This window comes from Trachinotus anak, unplaced genomic scaffold (genome assembly GCF_046630095.1).
Source record: "Trachinotus anak isolate AG129_WGS33_773 ecotype Australia unplaced genomic scaffold, CSIRO_AGI_Tana_v1 ptg000009l, whole genome shotgun sequence".
Taxonomy (NCBI): domain Eukaryota; kingdom Metazoa; phylum Chordata; class Actinopteri; order Carangiformes; family Carangidae; genus Trachinotus; species Trachinotus anak.
In genome coordinates, this window is record NW_027273860.1 from 2,032,913 (window position 1) to 2,051,279 (window position 18,367).

The 18,367-nt window shown below is 41.5% G+C and overlaps 2 protein-coding genes across 2 annotated transcripts; both read left to right on the forward strand.

The window, feature by feature from the left end:
• Nucleotides 1-109: 109 nt before the first annotated feature.
• LOC139624962 (band 7 protein AAEL010189) lies at nt 110-4,048 on the forward strand. The gene is made up of 6 exons (XM_071484445.1): nt 110-224; nt 746-816; nt 1,474-1,556; nt 2,102-2,305; nt 2,602-2,736; nt 3,253-4,048. Exons 2-6 carry the CDS (start codon nt 759-761, stop codon nt 3,460-3,462), a joined length of 690 nt encoding a protein of 229 aa, XP_071340546.1. The 5' UTR covers nt 110-224; nt 746-758; the 3' UTR covers nt 3,463-4,048.
• Nucleotides 4,049-7,768: 3,720 nt separating this feature from the next.
• Nucleotides 7,769-18,286, forward strand: lipib (lipase, member Ib). The gene is made up of 10 exons (XM_071484454.1): nt 7,769-7,982; nt 11,447-11,847; nt 12,215-12,323; nt 12,755-12,856; nt 13,363-13,452; nt 13,541-13,708; nt 14,244-14,333; nt 14,843-14,951; nt 15,403-15,576; nt 16,483-18,286. Exons 1-10 carry the CDS (start codon nt 7,769-7,771, stop codon nt 16,565-16,567), a joined length of 1,542 nt encoding a protein of 513 aa, XP_071340555.1. The 3' UTR covers nt 16,568-18,286.
• The last annotated feature ends 81 nt before the right edge of the window (nt 18,287-18,367 follow it).

Consider the following 18,367-nt stretch of genomic DNA (forward strand, 5'->3'; position numbering starts at 1 on the left):
TGGTGTCGGCTGGTGTCGGCTGGTGTCGGCTGGTGTCGGCTGAAGGCGTAACTTCCTCTGCAACCTCTTGTCCTGCAGAGGTCTGATTGTTTTATCACCTTGTTGCTGCAGGTGGAGGCGGGAGCAGGGGCGGTGTGTTGGAGGTGGTCGGGGCGGTGCTGACCCTGCTGTCCGTGACCTTCATCCTCTTCACCTCCCCCCTCACAGCCTGGATGTGTGCCAAGGTGACCTGACACAAAGACACACACAACACTGTTTTTAATGGTGTATAAACCTAATAATACTACTACTAATAATAATAACAACTTTATTTCTATAACACTTTTCTAAAAACAAAGTTTACAAAGTGCTTTACATCCAATTAAAATCCTCATCCCTCAAGATACAGAAATAAGAGAATTAATGCGACTTTCTAATCCCCCCACTATAATTCAAAGGTTTACTCCACTGCATTATTTAACTGTATTTACTACTTATTTAGCTGATTATTTCTCAGGACAAAAATAAAGAAAAAGAAAAAACACATGATGATCTTGTAAAATATCCTGCATTATTCAGTGGAAAATACACATATATATGCATATACAATAGAGGGATGAACAAAGGACAAATGAGTGAATGAAAGGGCAATATATGAGCTATATTAAGGCAGTCAACATGAAGCATCGACTCCTGTGGCTGTGTGTATTTAACCCAGTGTAAAGCTGCACTGTGGCTCTTTGTGTTTGTGGTTTCTGTCGGGCAGGTCGTGCAGGAGTATGAGAGCCGTCATCCTCAGACTGGGCCGGGTCGTTAAAGGTCGAGTCAAAGGACCTGGTACCGATCGTTTCTCCTCAGTCACAACTGATCCTCTTTTATCCTACGACAGCAGAACTGTCGGGCTTGTAAATCATAAATCATAAATTTAGGAATTTATCCAAAACATGTTGATTGTGGTAAAAAGCAGAAATTAAAGCTTATCATTAAAATTACAAGTAAAACTCACAGTGATCAGTTTACAGGAGATGCAGCACTGAGTCCCAGGGAGCATGAACATCATAATAACACTGTTTTATTCTTTATTTACTAAATCTCATACTGTATTGTTAATCAATTAATTGTTTTCAGTCAAGTAAAAATAGTGAAGCAATGCCAATTCAATAAAAATTAAATGAGAGGATTGTCCTGCTTTTCTTTGTCATATATAATTGTAAACTCAATCTTTTTGAGTATTGATGATCATGATCATGATCAAACAAAACATGTGAAGAAACATTTAACCAAAAAAAAAACAATAAAACAGATTAATTGATCATTTTCAGCCCTGGTGATGTTATAAACTTCAGAGTGGACTGAATATGGACTCCTGATTCAACCAAATTCATTTTTATTTTTTTATGAATCTACTTTCACACAATAAGATTAAATTATGTTGAATTGCAAGGTTTCTGATTTGTGTTGCTGGGACCATGTCACCTGACTGTATCTGTGCAGGTCTGTTCTGGTTCATCCCCTGGCTGGACGTCATTCAGAAAGTGGACCTGCGGACCGTCTCCTTTAACATCCGCCCACAAGAGGTCAGCAGCAGCAGCTCTGTCATGAATGCATCATGTTAACGTAAGAAAAGAAACCTTCCTCCCGTGGGACGGTTGAGTTACTACCCTGCCGTTTTTGATCGTGGGCCAAAGGTTGAGTATCAAAACATTTCCTGACTGCTATTATTTATTGCTCTTCAATCAACATGACAGCAAAGAAATCACACAAAAACAACAGCACTGACTTCTTTATTAATGTTTATGGCTGCGAGGTGTTAAATGGAAATTTTTACAAAGCTATTTTTTATATTTCCAAAAACACACCAAATATCTCAAAGGCTCTGGGGTTCATGTTTGTGTTAACACAAAGCAGCAGGACAGGAACTCTGCCTGAATGAAATCAAGTCTAAAATCAGCATCATTACAATATGAAAAGGAAAAACCTGATCAACAAGACTAAGAATCTGCCCAAGCACTTTTTCCATTTGTTTCATAATCAATAAAATGATTATAAAATGATTGTGGCTTCAGAGTTTCAGCAGTTATCTCCTCGCCCACCTCACCTCAGCCCCGTCTCCTCTCCCCAGGTCCTGACTGCAGACGGGGTGCCGCTGAAGGTGGATGCTGTGGTGTTCTACCGGGTGGTGGATCCGTGTCTCTGGGTGACACGTGTTCAAAACGGCCACGAGGCCACGCACGCGCTGGCCCAGACGACGCTGAGGGCCGCGCTGGGGGCACACACCCTGACAGACGTCCTGACACAGAGGAGAGCAGTTACAGCCAGAGTGGAAGTGAGTGGAAAGGTCACGTTCATCGTGGCTGGTTGCTGAGTGGATAAAGCCAGAAACTAAAGAGCTCTTAGTTTCATCTGATCTGAAGACTCCACTTTGTTCTGTGTTATTCTTGCATCTGACTTTAAAGAGCGAAGCATTTACTTTTGCAATTCCAGAATACTTTTAACATTTTTAAACACTAAATTATTTTAGTTTTTTTAAACATATTTTAATATTTTATTTATTTCCTTACATATATTCCATATGTAAGGAAACTACAGAGTGGAACGTGTCTTACCTGTTTTGTCCTGCAGGAGGTGCTGTGTGCTGCGTCCACGGTGTGGGGTGTTGTGGTGGAGCGGGTGGAGCTCAAGGACCTGACGCTACCTGTCAACCTGCAGCGCTGCATGGCTTCAGAGGCCGAGGCTGCCAGGAAGGCCAGAGCCAAAGTGCGCACGCACACACACACACACACACACACACACACACACACACACACACACACACACACACACACACACACACACACACACACACACACACACACACACTTGATCTGCCCGTCAGATGTTCCCTGTCCGTTTCGCCTCAGCAGAAGAGAAACACGTCTGAGCTCCTGCCATCTGTTTCATGTAATCAGTGCAGGTTAAAGTCATTAAACACATTAAACATATTATATGTTGACGTCTGTGAAGAGCAGGAGAAGCTGTTGTTTGAATCTGTAAAAATATGCTCAGCTTTTCATCCACAAGCATTGTGCCTGACTGTGAAGGTCAAAACCTTAAAAAAATCATTCAATTTTAGGAATTTGTAATAATCACTTGTGAACCAGTTTATTTTCTGGTCCATTCTTCTGCTTATTTCATCTTTAAATTCTTTCTGAATTACATTTCCAGAACATTTCCAGCACCCTCTCCTGCAGTCTAAATTAATCTTTAAAAATCGTCTCCCGCTCTGTGTTGAAGATGATTGTGGCCGAAGGGGAAGTGAAGGCGTCTCGTGCTTTGATGGAGGCAGCGTCAGGACTCTCCCCCGTGGCTCTCCAGCTCAGATACCTCCAGTCTCTGTCCTCCGTCTCCAGCAGTGCGTCCATCGTGGTCTTCTCCCTCCCCACAGAACTCCTGGACGTGTTCATCTCCCATCAGCCCGGGCTCTCCACCGGCGACACAACCTGAGGATCTCTGCAGGGAAATTAAAATACGGATTCAGCTGATTAAGTGAATTACGAAAAAAAAACATCAAACCAAAGGAACAAACCTGCTTTGCAAACAACAGATAACTAGCTTGTTAAATGTCTTTGACAAGATGTTGATAGTGTTTGAATTCTCTGTGGCTGTTTGTGATTATTTGTAAATACGTGATCTCAGTGTTTATCAGCTGCTCTGTTAATAATTTTTATATTAAATTAGTTTAGAAATTAGTTATTTAAATATATTAATGTCTTTGCAGCTTCGTGCTGGTTTTTGTGGCCACAGCTGCACAGTGATTCCTCATGTGTAGACACAGAAGGAGTCATGTTCACTTACATGTGAAACGAACTCAGTCATGTGATGTGTTCCTGGTGGTTAGGATGAATACTGTGGACTGTGATCCTGGCCAGGCACCTCTGCTGCATGTCATTTCTCCTCCCTCATCACCACCGAAAAGAAAATGCCAAAAAAAAAAAAAAAAAATCAAAATTTAATTAATGAAGCACCTTCAGCTGCTAAAGGCCATGTCTAATTCAAATAAAGTCTGTATGAACATGTTCTCTAGGATTTATATTATCTGATGATGATCTTTTTATTGGGACAAACTGGTTTGTAAACAGTGGAAACACATGGAAGAACTAAGAACTGAAGTCTCAGTCTTAAAACTTACTCATAACTGAGCTGTTTGAGTCCCAAGTTCTAGTCTCAAGACATCACTGATCAAAGCAGCTCTCATGGGTCTCGTTAGTTATTGCAGGACCCCACAGATGGACTTCTGCTCAGGAGTGATGGTGCATGCTAATAACTGAAAATACAGAGAGCGGATACATGCTGGATCCTATTATCATTACCTAATGCTACAGACACATGAATATGCTCAGGTTCCGCGGTTTAGCTGTGATTATCTGAGCAGCTTTAGCTGAAGACTCTTATAATAGAACATCCAGCTCTTCCTGTCCCTGACTCCAGCTAACCCAGCTCCATCAGTCATTATTATATCAGTATTTAGCTGATGACATTAGTGCTCTATGCAGAGGGAGATTCCAGCCCAAGTGCAAGTTTGAGGGCGGGACGGAGCAAGAACACATGAACAAGAAGGCCCAGACGTCTCTGAATGCCGGGCTGGATCCGGAGCAGGCCGTGCAGGTAGCCGAAGGCGAGGACCTCAACGACTGGGCTGGCCGTCCATGTGGTCGACTTAAACCACATCAGCCTCTTCCACAGCACCACCGGTGACTCCTGCACCAACCAGGTCTGCCCTGTCACGTCTGGTGGGCTCAAGCATGAATGCCACTGGCAGCACGAGCACGAGGACTTCATCAGCTGTTGCAACTTGAATCTCACAGTCTTAATGCAGTGAATGAAGCAGGCTCAGGTGTCATCATCAATTGATATTGTGTAAAACTTGTGTCAACTATAAAGTAAATAGATGAAAAAAAACAACAAAACCTCTATAAAAAAATGCCTGATATGTTTTTTATTTGTGGAGCCTGGAGGTTGAATATCAAGGCATAGAGAGGAACATTTCTGATGCAGATTCTTCCAACATTAAATGGTTGATAGGATCAAATATGTCTGATGCTGATGAATTAGGTTTTAAGTCGAGGCAACAGAGTGAAACCTGATGTGGAGGAACTCACTTCTACAATGAATAAGGAGACAAATCCATTGCAGGACTTCGTAGCTTCAAGTTGAGGAGTTAATGACACAGGAGGGTTTGTCAGCAGCAACATGCATCATGACTGTTTTCAATAGTGATGTTGGAGAAGGAGGATGTCTCAGTTCTAGATTTTAAATGTTAAGTTGACTGAACCTGAAGATTTGTTTTCAGGTTTTTGACACATTCTTTGATTGAAATTTTTACCAGTGTGGCACCAGGGACTTAGTGGGACAAAGGCATCAATAATCTTTGTCATTTTAGAGCAGAAATTATCTGCAAGATGACTGACGGAGACCCAAGAGGTGGTGGGTGTGGAGCAGAAAGATTTAATAAAGATTTAACTTTGCAATGAGTGGCTGCTGAGGTTCCTTCCTGCAGACAGGCTGCACATCCAGCTGACTTTACTGCTCTGTGCTTGAGGGTGAAGTTGAAACTGAACCAGTTGCAGTGTGTACTTTAATTTTACAAAGAAACAGCAAAGACCGGCCACATGTCTCTGGTTTTATAATGTCTCCAACTCCGTCCACACCAGCCTCTGCTGTTTGCCAAGTCAGGTGACTGGTGAGAGGGTGTGGCCTCCAAAGATAAGCTCTTTAACTGGTTGCAGAACATCGTGACCTTACAGTGATCTTTCACCTGGCTGCATCACATTTCAGTCCTGGCCTGCAGAGACACAGGACCATAAAACATGAAAAAAACACCATGAGAAAAACTTCAAGGTCCTTCCAACATTTAGATAAAATACTTACAGCATCTTAGTATCAAAGTTAAAGAAAAAATTGCAAAATGCATTTTTATGTAAGTTTTCTTGGGTCGATGTGGTTTCATTCACTGTGACACAGCGTGACCTGAAACTGAAGCTGTTAACCATCATCAGAGCAGCATCATCAGCCCTGTGCCTCGTCTGTGAGACATGCTGGAGAGTTTAATGCCGAGAGACTCAACCATAAGGTGCATGTACTGTACTGTGTGTACTGTTCTGCCACAATCCTGAACCCAGCAGGTCCTGACACACCATCTGGGTTCAGGTCTGTGCAGAACTCTGGTGCAGGTTGACTGCACCTGCACAAAGAATGATTTACATTTACTCATCTGTCAGACGCACCACTGTCACACAGATTCTTGTATTCAGTGAGAGGGAGATCTTCATCTTCTGCTGGTGCTAAATGCAGGATTGTGCAGATTTCTCTCTTTCGTTTTCTTCTGTGGAGAATCAGAGATGGACGACAGAGCGGCAGGCATCAGATTTTTAACAAAAGAATGACGTCAGCAAACTGAATTAAAGGATTCATAGTTATGTATTTATTCCAACACATCTCGAGGGGCTCACTTGGCATGAAGTCACTGTAATTCTCCTACTATGGCCAGTGAGGTTTTCTGTTCTGCCTTTGATTGTGCAGTGCACCCTCACATTACATCTTACATCACATGTCCGCTCAGTTTCACTGCTTCTGAAGTGTTTTCGGAGTCTGTCGCCGGGGCCCTGCTCCCTGGAGATGTTAAATTACATGTGTTCATGTTGAATTCGGTGAGTACAGGGCAGGATGGGCTGGGTGCTCTGTGGTCAGAGACTGTGGAGCTATTAATAACCATCGCTGGTGTGGCTCCAACTTTTGATGGCACAGATTACCCACAATCAGGCTTGAACCTCACTGAGCAGTGATGAGGAGCAGCTGAGTTGAAGGCCACCTACCAGGATTTATATTTTCATACTGCACCCTGCTTCGTGTTGTGTTATAAAATGTCATTTTAACAGCGTTTAGAGCTTTCAGCGGGGACGTTAAGGTGCAGCACAGACTCTGCTTCTTGCATTAGATGACGATGTGCTCACTGATCAACATTCATGGGTCCAACATCCCAGACTTTCACCCTGACAGAATCATTTCATAGCTACAGAGCTCATGAAAATATTTTTCACATACAGATAAATTACATTTTGAAGAGAAATTCTTATGATATAAGTGAAACCGAATAAGAATAGATTTTTGTTTGCTCAAAATGAATTATTTGTTGTATATATATACTGGGTTATTCACACTACACTGGTGTAAATGCACAGAATTCACCAAAGGTTTTTTTGGTTTTTTTTATCTTTAGTCCCTGAATGTGACACAGATGTGATGCAGTGACTCTAAAAAGAATTTATGATTATAAAGATCAGTGAAAAACTCTGCATTGTGCATCATTAGGCTACACTGTCAGTGCACGATACACAACATGCAAAGCAATAAAATGGAGAAGTGCAGTATAAACTAAATAAGAACACAATTTGTCACAATATTAGTCACTTCCCGCAAACATGCAACACACGAATATAACACAACCAGTACCACAGTGTGAATCTGAATGAGGAACATGATTTATGCGATTCATGTTTTAAAAATGTCCCATTGTGGCCTCAAACATAATTCTATCCAAACAGAGTTTCACTAACTTATAGAGATAATTTAACAAACTTTAAACATATTAGTTTTATTAGTCTGGCAAACAATTCAAAGTTTTTTTAATTAAAATTATTTGTCCATGTAGGAGTTCTCTAATTTGAAATATTACTACTTTAGTTTAATTCTGTCTTGTCTCCAGGTTTCTGGTTCTTTCTCCACCTCTCCATCCTTCTGATCCGTACGGTTAATGAAGACACCACCTCTCCTCCTCCCTCCCTCCCTCCCTCTCACAACAATCCCTCCCTCGTTCAGTCACCTCCTTCACTCTGCAGTCAGAGCTCCTTCTCTCTCAGTCTGCCTCGTTCCCTCTTTCGTTCCCTCGTTGTCTCTGTGGTTGGAGGAAGGAGGGATGCTGCCCCGCACACTTCTAGGTCTGCTCGGACTCCTCGTGCTCTGCCATGGTAAGAAAAACACCAACAAGTATTTATTCATCATTTGTGACGGATCTTCTGGTCACTGTGAACCTTTATCTTTGAGCAGCTACTGATCCTGCAAGAAGCTGAGATGAGAATAACTGAGTGGTTTACAAACTTCAATTTGTGTGTGACTGCAGACAGAAACAGCTTAGTGAAGTGTAGGAAAGAACAGCTTATTTAAAGTCCCCCCCCCATCTGCTCCAGGCTGGAGGTTAAAATGGAAAAGTGTGTTTCTGTTTCTGTCTGGTGGTGTGAAAGTAAATATACAGCAGGTCTCACACAGTGTTGGTCAGTCCTCTGTTATTCATACCTGACTAATGTGGGGCTGGATTGGGGCCATTTCCACTCCTTAACCCCACCCTTCTTGTTTGACTGACAGCTGTAATCACCTCTTGTGCTGAGGGTTGGGTGGGTGGTGACGGGATGAGGTGTTTTTTTATAGCAGCCTGATCCTATTGAGGGCAGTGTCGCACCGTGTGTGCTAATTGCAGAGCGGGGATTGCTACGTGCTGCAGCCAGCTAGCACTGATGCTAAATGTTAACTGTTCGCTTTGTTGCTGAGAGCTGGATGTGAAGATGGATACCACTCTCATACCTGCGCTTGAAGTTCGGAGCTAGAACCAAGAGATAATTAGCTTAACTTAGCATAAAGACATAAGGTAGGTTCCCATCTGTTTTTATGAGCATTTTTCATTTGTATAAAAAATGGAGTAAAGTTGTTGTACTGACATTTGGATGGAAACCCACTTCTAAAGACCATAGACTGTAAATGAAGGTGGACGTAGCCTCAGTGACTTCACCCACAGGTTTCTGAAGAAGCTCAGAGTGAGCTGCTCCACCATCACCATCTTGGCAGCGCCTGACTCCGCCCCTAACTCCTAGCTAATCCAAAAATGGGCAAAGAGGTGGGGCATGTGGAGCCAAGACTTCGGTGCATGTCAGTTTGTGGCAAGCATATGCTCACCCACCTGTCAATCAAAGCAGCCACATACCTCAATTATCAAAACTTAGTCCTTAATAAAAAGTAAACAGTTGAGTTCTATAAAATTCAGCTCACAAATGATCTCTAGAGACCAGAACAGTTTCTGTACCAGGCTGTAAACATGTTTCTTTCTGCTGTAAAGTTGGACATTTGAACATGGGAGTCTCTGGGGACGGACTCACTGCTGGAGACAGACTCTGGTGGTCACTAGAGGAACTGCAGCTCTCAGCTTCATGTTTCAGACCTGAAGGTTGATGCTTGATTAAGACCAGAGGCAGGGAAACAGCCAGCCTAGTCCAAAGGTAAAAAATACACCTGTGAACTCCATTAAAGCTCATTAATAAACACATCATATCTCATTTGTTGAATAAACAGTGAACTGTAAATGTGACAGTTTGAGGTTTTACAGAGAGTTAGTCCTGGAATGAGTGGCAGCAGTTATTTTAGTCGCCTCTGGTTCCGGAGTAAAAGTTGAAGCACGGTTGAAGCTTATGAAACTCTCCCAGTTAAGTCATGAGTCCTAAAGATTAAGGACACAAAAACTTCTCAAGAGAAGTTAACGCAAGAAACGTCCAATCACAGAGCTTGAAATTCTGCTATGTGAGGAACCAATGGTGAGTGAGAGCTGAAGATGCTGAGGAAGCAGATTTAACAGACGGTCACTTAAGGTCACTTTAAATCCTGAGTCAGTTTTGGATAAACACAGATTTATTGATGTAGATCCAAGATCCCTGCCTGTGGAAACAGCAGATTTAAACCCTTCATCATTCTGGGCAAATTGTAGACATGTCTGATTTTACCAAAATACCATCGAAGATGCAGTGTGCTCGACTGGGAACAGTCTGCAGCTGCGAGTAATGTTCAAAGAGCCGAATCAAATGAGAATAGGAGGCCTGCAAACATTAACAAGCCAGCCTGTTACCCTCTGACCACTAAGACAACCCACTAACTAGATTAACCCGACAGTCTCCTCCTAGCTCTCCTGAAGGCTTCAGTTCTTTTCTCTTGATTTAATTAAACACACTCCAGTTTCTCATGTAGGTAAGTGTCCATATGAGGCTCAGACAACGCCCTCTGATCATCAGAAAACCTTTTCTCCAGCCTCCTCCATCCACGACAGCGTTCAGGCTGAAGACACTTTAAATAGGCCCGGAGACTCTCCGTTACCCTGGATACCTCACGCTTAATCCTCACATCACAGAGCTAAAGAGGTCAAACTGAAACTCACCGTCACTTAGCGGGAAACCAGACAAAGACCTGATCCCAGCATTTACTGTCAGACTGAGGAACCTGTGACCTTCGTGAAGAGGATGAAACAGGGTCAGACGTTTAAACACGTCACCAAACATTTAAATAAAGACCATGACAAAGGTGTCTGGCTGCTTTTGTTATCATGAGGCTTCTGTCTTTAATTTGCAGCATTTTTAAGCGTTTTTCTGCAGATAGAAACAGATTTACACACATTCAAGTACCTTAAAAGGAACACCTGCTTATTCATGCAGTTATCTAACCAGCCAATCACATGGCAGAAGTGCAGCACACAAAATCCTGCAGATACAGGTCAGCAGCTTCACATCAAACATCAGAAGGAGGTGATTGTTGGTGTCAGACAGGCTGGTTGGAGTGTTTCTGAATCTGCTGAGCCAACACCACAAACAGCAGCTCTGCAGACTGAAACAGCTTGTTGAAGAGAGAGATCAGAGCAGCTGGAGACTGGAAAACGCAGCCTGGTCTGAGGAGGCTGGATTTCTGTTCTGAGTCCGAATTTAGCGTCAACAACCTGAACAACAACTGAAAGTTTTCTTTGCCAACTTTGTCTCTTGGCTGATTTAATTCTGCCGTTTAATGGTAGAGTTCAAATTAAACATTAGATCCAGTTTAACACCACAGTTGCCAACACACTGCTGTTCATCTGTCAGTAGCTGAGAGCGTTATTTTGACACCATCAGTTGTGTATCTCACTTTTTCTTGAAATAACGAGATAAATGACCTAATTTTCAGAAGAAAACAACAAGTCACTATTTAGAAATAACAAGGTTATTTTCTTATTATCTTAAGAAAAGAAATGCATTTATTTTCTTATGAAAACAAAATGTTTATCACAACTAAACGACCCGAGGTAACGAGATAATTAACCTGTGATCTTGGGACATGGAAAATGATTCAATTCTTGGCAGCTGCTGTGTTTCAGTCTGGCTTTGTTGTTTAAGCTTCAGTGACCTTTGACCTCACATCTGGTTTGTGTTTTTTTAATTGTGGCTCAATTGTCTGAAGTAATTAATTTTATTATTATATTATATTTAACTTTTCAGTGTATGAACAGTATATTCTTACCGCTTTGTGTTTATATAAATTTGAATATAATTTCAAAAAATTAAAATTTGCTCAACACTGTTTTAGGATCAAATACAATTATAAATTATTCCATTCCCATGAACCTTGGCTGTCGCCTGACTTGTGTCTCCAGGCCAGGAGGAGAGTGGGGAGGGTGCAGAGGGGGAGTCCTGTGATAACTTCACAGACCTCAACCTGTCCCACTGCTTCATCGGAACCAGCCTGTACGTGCGGCTGCTGCTCTACACCCGCTCCAACCTCGACTGTGGCCGTGAGATCAACCACCACCACCTGTCCTCGCAGCCTCTCTTCAACGTCTCCCGCCCCACCGCCTTCGTCATCCACGGCTACCGGCCCACCGGAGCGCCCCCGATCTGGATCGACCACATAGTCCACCTGCTGGCGGAGCAGGAGGACATGAACGTCATCGTGGTGGACTGGAACAAGGGGGCAGCAAACCTCAACTACCTCACCGCCGTGACCTACACGAGGGAGGCTGCCCTCAACCTGACCGGCTTCATCATGACTATGGAGGTGAGACTCTTCTGTATTGTTTTCTGTATTACAGGTGGAGATGGTGGAGACCAAAACCACAAAAAAGACAAAGTTTGACATAGTGTCAGAGAGTTCAAACTGGTTTTATTTTACTTATTTCATTTCATTTTATTTTTCCTATAACTTCAGAATTACAATGTTTGTAAGGTCAGGTCACGGTTTCCTCCTGAACATTGTTTAGTGGAGGTAAAAAGACTCTCAGACCTTACAAACTCTCAGACATGATGGTCTGAAATAAAAATATGGTATTTTCTTGTAGATTTATGGTACCCCTCCCTCCAGATCCTATGAGGGCAATTTAGTACCTTGAATGTAACGGTGAGTTCTGAATGTTGTGCGTCTGCAGGAGGAAGGAGCCGCTCTGAGTTCAGTTCACCTCATCGGCGTCAGTCTGGGAGCTCACCTGGCTGGATTTGTTGGTGCAAACCTGAAGGGAAAGATCGGACGCATCACAGGTGAAACTAGTAACAAGCAGGAAAACATGAAGAATTGTCGTTTTAAGCTTCTTTGTTTTCTCTTTTTAAATCGTTTTGGCAAAATGCCCCCATTTCTTACGTCTGAATGTTTATGATTTTTTGATCTGTGGTGAATCACACTGTGATGGATCTTTTTGTATGAAGTGTTTTATTGTTAATAAATCATTTCTTGCAAACACAAATACAAATATAATAAATACAAAACAACTCAGGATAAATTATAAATAAAACATGTTCATAGAGATAGTTTTTTGTGTCAGTGGCTTTTAGGTAAATCAAGTTTCAATAAAGCAAAAGAAAACTGGTATAAATAAAACTTAAATGTGTGATCACCAGTTTGAAAGGACAGACGCCTTAGATGTCAATATTTAGAGTTCAAAAAGTCTTAGACTCTCCATCCTTCTCTTCAGGTCTGGACCCGGCGGGGCCAATGTTCACCAGCGCCACACCAGAGGAGAGGCTGGACCCCTCAGACGCCATGTTTGTGGACGTACTTCACACCGACATGAACTGTGAGCATCTGAAAATCAACTTCACTAACAATAAATGATTTGGCTGCGATGTGATTTTAAATATCAAAAGACTGAGGTTCCTCCTTTTATCATTTTGTTAGTGAGTTAAAGTGACTGTGAATTAAAATATTTAAAGTTATGTGTTTGTGAGAATCAAAAATGAAGCGATCCTGGTGAAAACCAGCGTAGATTCGTTAAAGTAAAATCCAACAGAGTTGGTTTAGTAAATAATTAAATCTCCTTTTAAAGATAAATTCATCTTTTAGTTCCTAAAAGCTGCATAAATACCAACCCTGCTCACTGCTGATGTTCTGAAGCTAAACACAGGCTCTACTTCTGGATAGTCACAACAGGTCAGAGGTCACCCTGCATTAAAAAGCTGACGCTGATTAAGGGAAGATGATGATCTTAGTGCAGATTCAGAGGCTTTTTTACCTCGATACTTCCTGTCAGACAAGACACACGTCGTCCCTTTCAGTCCTGAATCTTTGCTTTTCTATGTGCAGCATTTGGACTGAGAGGAGCTCACGGTCATATTGATTTCTACGCCAACGGTGGAGCCGACCAACCAGGGTGTCCTAAAACCATCTTTTCAGGTGAACGAACACACACACAGGCAGAAAAAAACCTCACACTCATTAACACACAAACACTCTGAGCTGCAGCGTCATCTGTCTCCCACAGGTAAATCTTACTTTGTGTGTGACCACCAGCGCTCGGTGTTTCTGTTCCTGTGCGCTCTGAACCGAACCTGCAGCCTCACAGGTTACCCCTGCTCGTCCTACAGCGACTTCATGGACGGGAGGTGTCTGCAGTGTGAGGCCTTCAAACCTGCTTCCTGCCCCGTGCTCGGTAGGTGGTGACATCACCTCCGTCAACCTGTAGTGGTGAACGACAGGAAGAAAACAGTAGTCCTCATCCTATATGTTTTATTTTCATCACAACCTCAACAGATTTTTCTGGCCTGTTGCACCGTCCTCCATCATGACCTCTCTTTACACGCACATGAATAATCTCTAATTAATCCCATTAAGAAAATACTCTGTTGTAACTAAACAAGATATTTCTGTGCTGCAAAGACCTGAAAATAACGTCAGGGATGTTTAGTTCCTTTAAAAGTCATGTAAACCCTCACAGGTGATTTTACTGATTTGACCTCTGCTCAGTTTGAACCGTGTGAGGTCACAGGTTACTGTTCCTCAATCCTTTTATCACCTTGGCCTCCTTTGAAATGAACTTTTTACATTTTAAAACCAGAAGCTCAGAATGAGTAGAAGAGATACTGAACCAAACACATTGCAGCACATTTTACTAAACACACTGAGGAGTCTGAGCTCTCACCAGGATGATGACTGGTGTCTGATCACCTGTGTGGTCTCACCTGCAGGTTACGACGTCAGCCCGTGGAGAGAGACTCTGCTGCGACTCGGACAGACCAAAGTCTTCTTCAGCACCACGGCCTCGCTGCCCTACAGGAGTGAGTCCGACACACTCTCACAGAAAGTCTCAGGAAACACAATATGAAATATAACTCTAAAATGCTTTGAGCATCAGCAGTAACTAATACTAAATGTATTAATAAATAAATAATAAAATGTATATTGTTTTTTTACATAACATAATGTAAAACTTAAACCTGCAAGTTGACATTATTATTCATGTTGCCCTGCAAAAAACATTAATCCCAAAAAGTTGTTCAGAGTCTAATTCAGCCGTCAAGATTTTTTTTCCCGTGAAACAAACAGTAAAATATGTGAGCTGAGATTATTTCTGTTGTTTCCAGTGCATCCTCCAGGACTTTTCTTGAGTTCTCCTCAGTTTCAGTATCGTTAAGGAAAAAGTAGATCACCGTACTCTATCAGTAAAATTGAAACAGAGGGCGACTGGCTTCTTTCAAGAAATTAATTTGGGAAAAAAGACTGATGATTGAGATCTTTTGCAGTGATTGACAGGACAGTAAAACTGTGTGTCTCCTGTGTGTGGCAGAGCTGAGCTACAGAGTGGACATGGTGACCTGGAACCAGTACCTCCGCTGGGGGGTCGTCTACATCCGGCTGCACAGTGGCAGAAGCTTCACAGAGGCTCGAATAGACCAGTGAGTCCGTCAGTGAAACACCTCACATCAGCGGCTAGAACAAGCTGCGTGAAGAGATTCACATCACACAGGCAGAAATACATAATACACACATCTGGCTTCAATAAAAAACAGAAAAAAATCACAACAGGAGCCAAAAATTTCATCCGTTAACTTGAGATCACAGGTTAATTATCTAAGTTGTTTTCTTGTGAAATTATTAATTTCAATCAAACTATTATTGTGAGGGAATTCACTTGTAGTTTCAGGATAATAGAATAAAATAAAAGTACTGCAGCCATGGCCACTGTGGGCTTCCATACATCACCCTCTAATGGTCCTCATCCAGATTTTGGCTCAGTTTAGAGATTTTTAGCGGCATCATTCCAGGAAAAAGTCATGTTTAACAACCTTTAGTCTGCAGATCAAAGAACTATTTTTATTCCAAAATTTTCCTCCTCTTTTCTTGCAGTAAGCTCTTCCGCCTGGAGCAGTACACCTCCACCCGCCTGCTGGCCCAGTTTGATGACGACCTGCAGCACATCCAGAAGATCTCGCTGCGCATCAGCACCGGCAACGTGATCGGCCCTCGGTACAAAATCAGACTGCTGCGAATACGCTTCACACCTCTGGAGCGTCCTGGGAGGTCAGTCCTCAGCCCACAGTGCTGTTCTCTGCTGCAGTCAGGCTGTAGTTTTATTATTTATCATTAGTTTTTATAAAGGAATCAGTGTCAGTCAGTGTGTCCCAGTTCTATACTCCAACTTGGTTATATATATAATTGTCTTTAAATCATAGTTTGGCTTTGGTTTAAGAAAACAACAAACTTTTCCATTTTATTTTAACAGGAAATGAAACAACTAATGTGTCAGTGGATGTTAATCAAACTACTCACAGCCAATTAAGCTTCACAGATACACAGAAAAATGTTTTTTTTTTTATTTTCTCAAATGTTCCCAAACCTGTTTTACAACCACAGTATCTAAAATTCAACATAGAACTGGGACATACAGTTGCTAGTGTGTTGCTTAAGGGCACATGACTGCTGACCTCTGACCCCTCCGACCGCCATGTCATCCTTCTGCTACCGCTAATCTCTCAAACACTCTTCTTACCTTTTGTTTCATTATTATTTCCTATAAATCTCTCATTGAGTTTCTTGATCACTATTTCCATTATTCTTCTTCTACATTATACACTGAACAAAAATACAAACGCAACACTTTCTGCTTACATTTTTCATTAGTTGACATAAAAGATCTAAGATTTTTAGACATAGAGGGTTTATTTCTCTTAAAGTTTGCTCACAAATGTGTTTAAATCTGTCTAAACATTGAAAAATAACCATCACAGGTGACGTCTCCACGTTGTTCAAAACCCAGTGATGTTCACTTTACTGTCATATGACGGAACGAAAAGCAACTGAGAAGCTTTAACCAGACAACATTGAAACAATCAATTATGAAAATAGTCACAGATTAATTTTTTTGTCAACTGACTGATCAATCATTGCAGCTCTATAAGGTATTGATCGAGTCTTCCTCTCCTTCAGGCCTTTAATGTGCCGCTTTGACATCATCCTGGAGGAGAACATGGAGGTGGCGTTTCGACCTCTGCCCTGCAACTCTCACCTCTGACTCCCTGACCACACAAACTTCTTCTTCTATGGAAACACATCTCATCCCTAACCCTGCTGAAGGATACTCAGACATCCTCTGGATGCTACAGGGTGTCCCGGGCCCCAGGAGGACCTCCGGGGGCCCCGCAGGACGAGCTACAGCCTCCTCACTGGCTGATGAGAACGACCAAACAAGCTCCTGGTTACTGGACAGCTGACATACCATCACGTATGGTTGAAGTCACATCTCTGCTGGTGCTGACGGGAAATTTTTGCAAAGCTATTAAGAGTGACGCATGATAAGCTGTGAACTCAGGAAACACAGCAACAAGATTGGTTAAAAGATTAAGGAAAAAGCTGCAGCAGGAGAGACTTACATCACTGTGACATCAGGTCTCTTGATGGATCTCCAGCCAGTTCACCTGGAACTGTAGTCAAACAGTCAGTACTAGTACACACCTGTCACTCACCTGTCACCATATCCAGGCAGCAAATGTAATGAGTCGCTCTGTCACAACTTTTACGGTTTAAATCTGATTCTTGGATTCATGAAACAAACCATGGTGTATTTCTTCAGAGACACGTCATACATCATATCTGACATCTGACCCTCTGAACACAGAACACATTTGGGTGGCTGCTACTAAGAGATTTGCCCGAACTAAAAAAGCTTATTCACAAATTTTATATAACATTTTTCTTGTTTAAATGTTTGAATGCACATCAAATTTAAATTTTCCACTTGTATCATAGGCAGAAGATGAATTCCTGAGCTTCCCCTTCAGAATTAGCCACTAGAATTTATTTCAAAAATATAATGGGTAAATAAATATATAAATATTAAATATGATAAATAATCAGACTGTGGGAATTAGGCAATGAGAAAATTTAATGAAAATAAGTTTTTTGTTTTTTTTTTTAAGTGAAAAACTGTTTCATCTGTTACAGAAATCAACCCTGTGATCAGTTTTGTTGCAGTTGCAAGTATTTCTCCTCTCTGTGCCTTATACTCTGCAGGCGTTTCATTCAAATACTAATTAATACAAGTATTTTGCTGCTGTAGAAGTGATGCTGCTATGAAGTTTGGCCACAGGAATACGTAACCAGACATAAGCTGTTTTCCTGCAGTGGTTCTCTATCAGTGTGTGATGTTGTCAAATGTGAAAACAGAAGAAAACTTTGCACATCTATTTTGTGAGGCAGGATGAGTGGACCCCAAGTAGCAACTAAAAAATCCTGCACGAGATTTGTCTGTATGTGGTTGATGCACCTGAATTATCCAGTTTTTATTTTTATTATTACTTAACTCTACTTTAATGTAAAAAAAAAAAAAAAAAGAAGAGTATACATATTTGTCACTATAGGGAGCATCAAATCTTCTCTTTATTTATATTATAAACTGACGTCTGTTAATTGTTATTTTCTATTTCACGTGGATGAGGCAACTGGTTGCTCCTATTTTAGGTGGCTCCTCACGGATGAAGGTCTGTAGCACCAAAACTAGCAAATCAATTGTTTATTCTAAGTCAGACAGTGTGCAGGATTTTAGAATTGCTATGTTGTAAAATGTGAAAACAATGGTAGCTAAGGACTCGTGTTTGTAGCTTGTTAACTTTTGTGTTCATGGACTTAAATAACAAAAAACTGAGCAGCATAGAAATGTGTTGAAACATGAAACTGTTGTTTTTCTATTCTGCATTTTCATCTAATGTTTGAAATAAATACTGATTTCAAAACATATTTGGTCAATAATGATTTTTTCCACAGATTTATTTTCTAAATTGAGTTATTATTTTTTACAACTTTTTTATTGCCCATT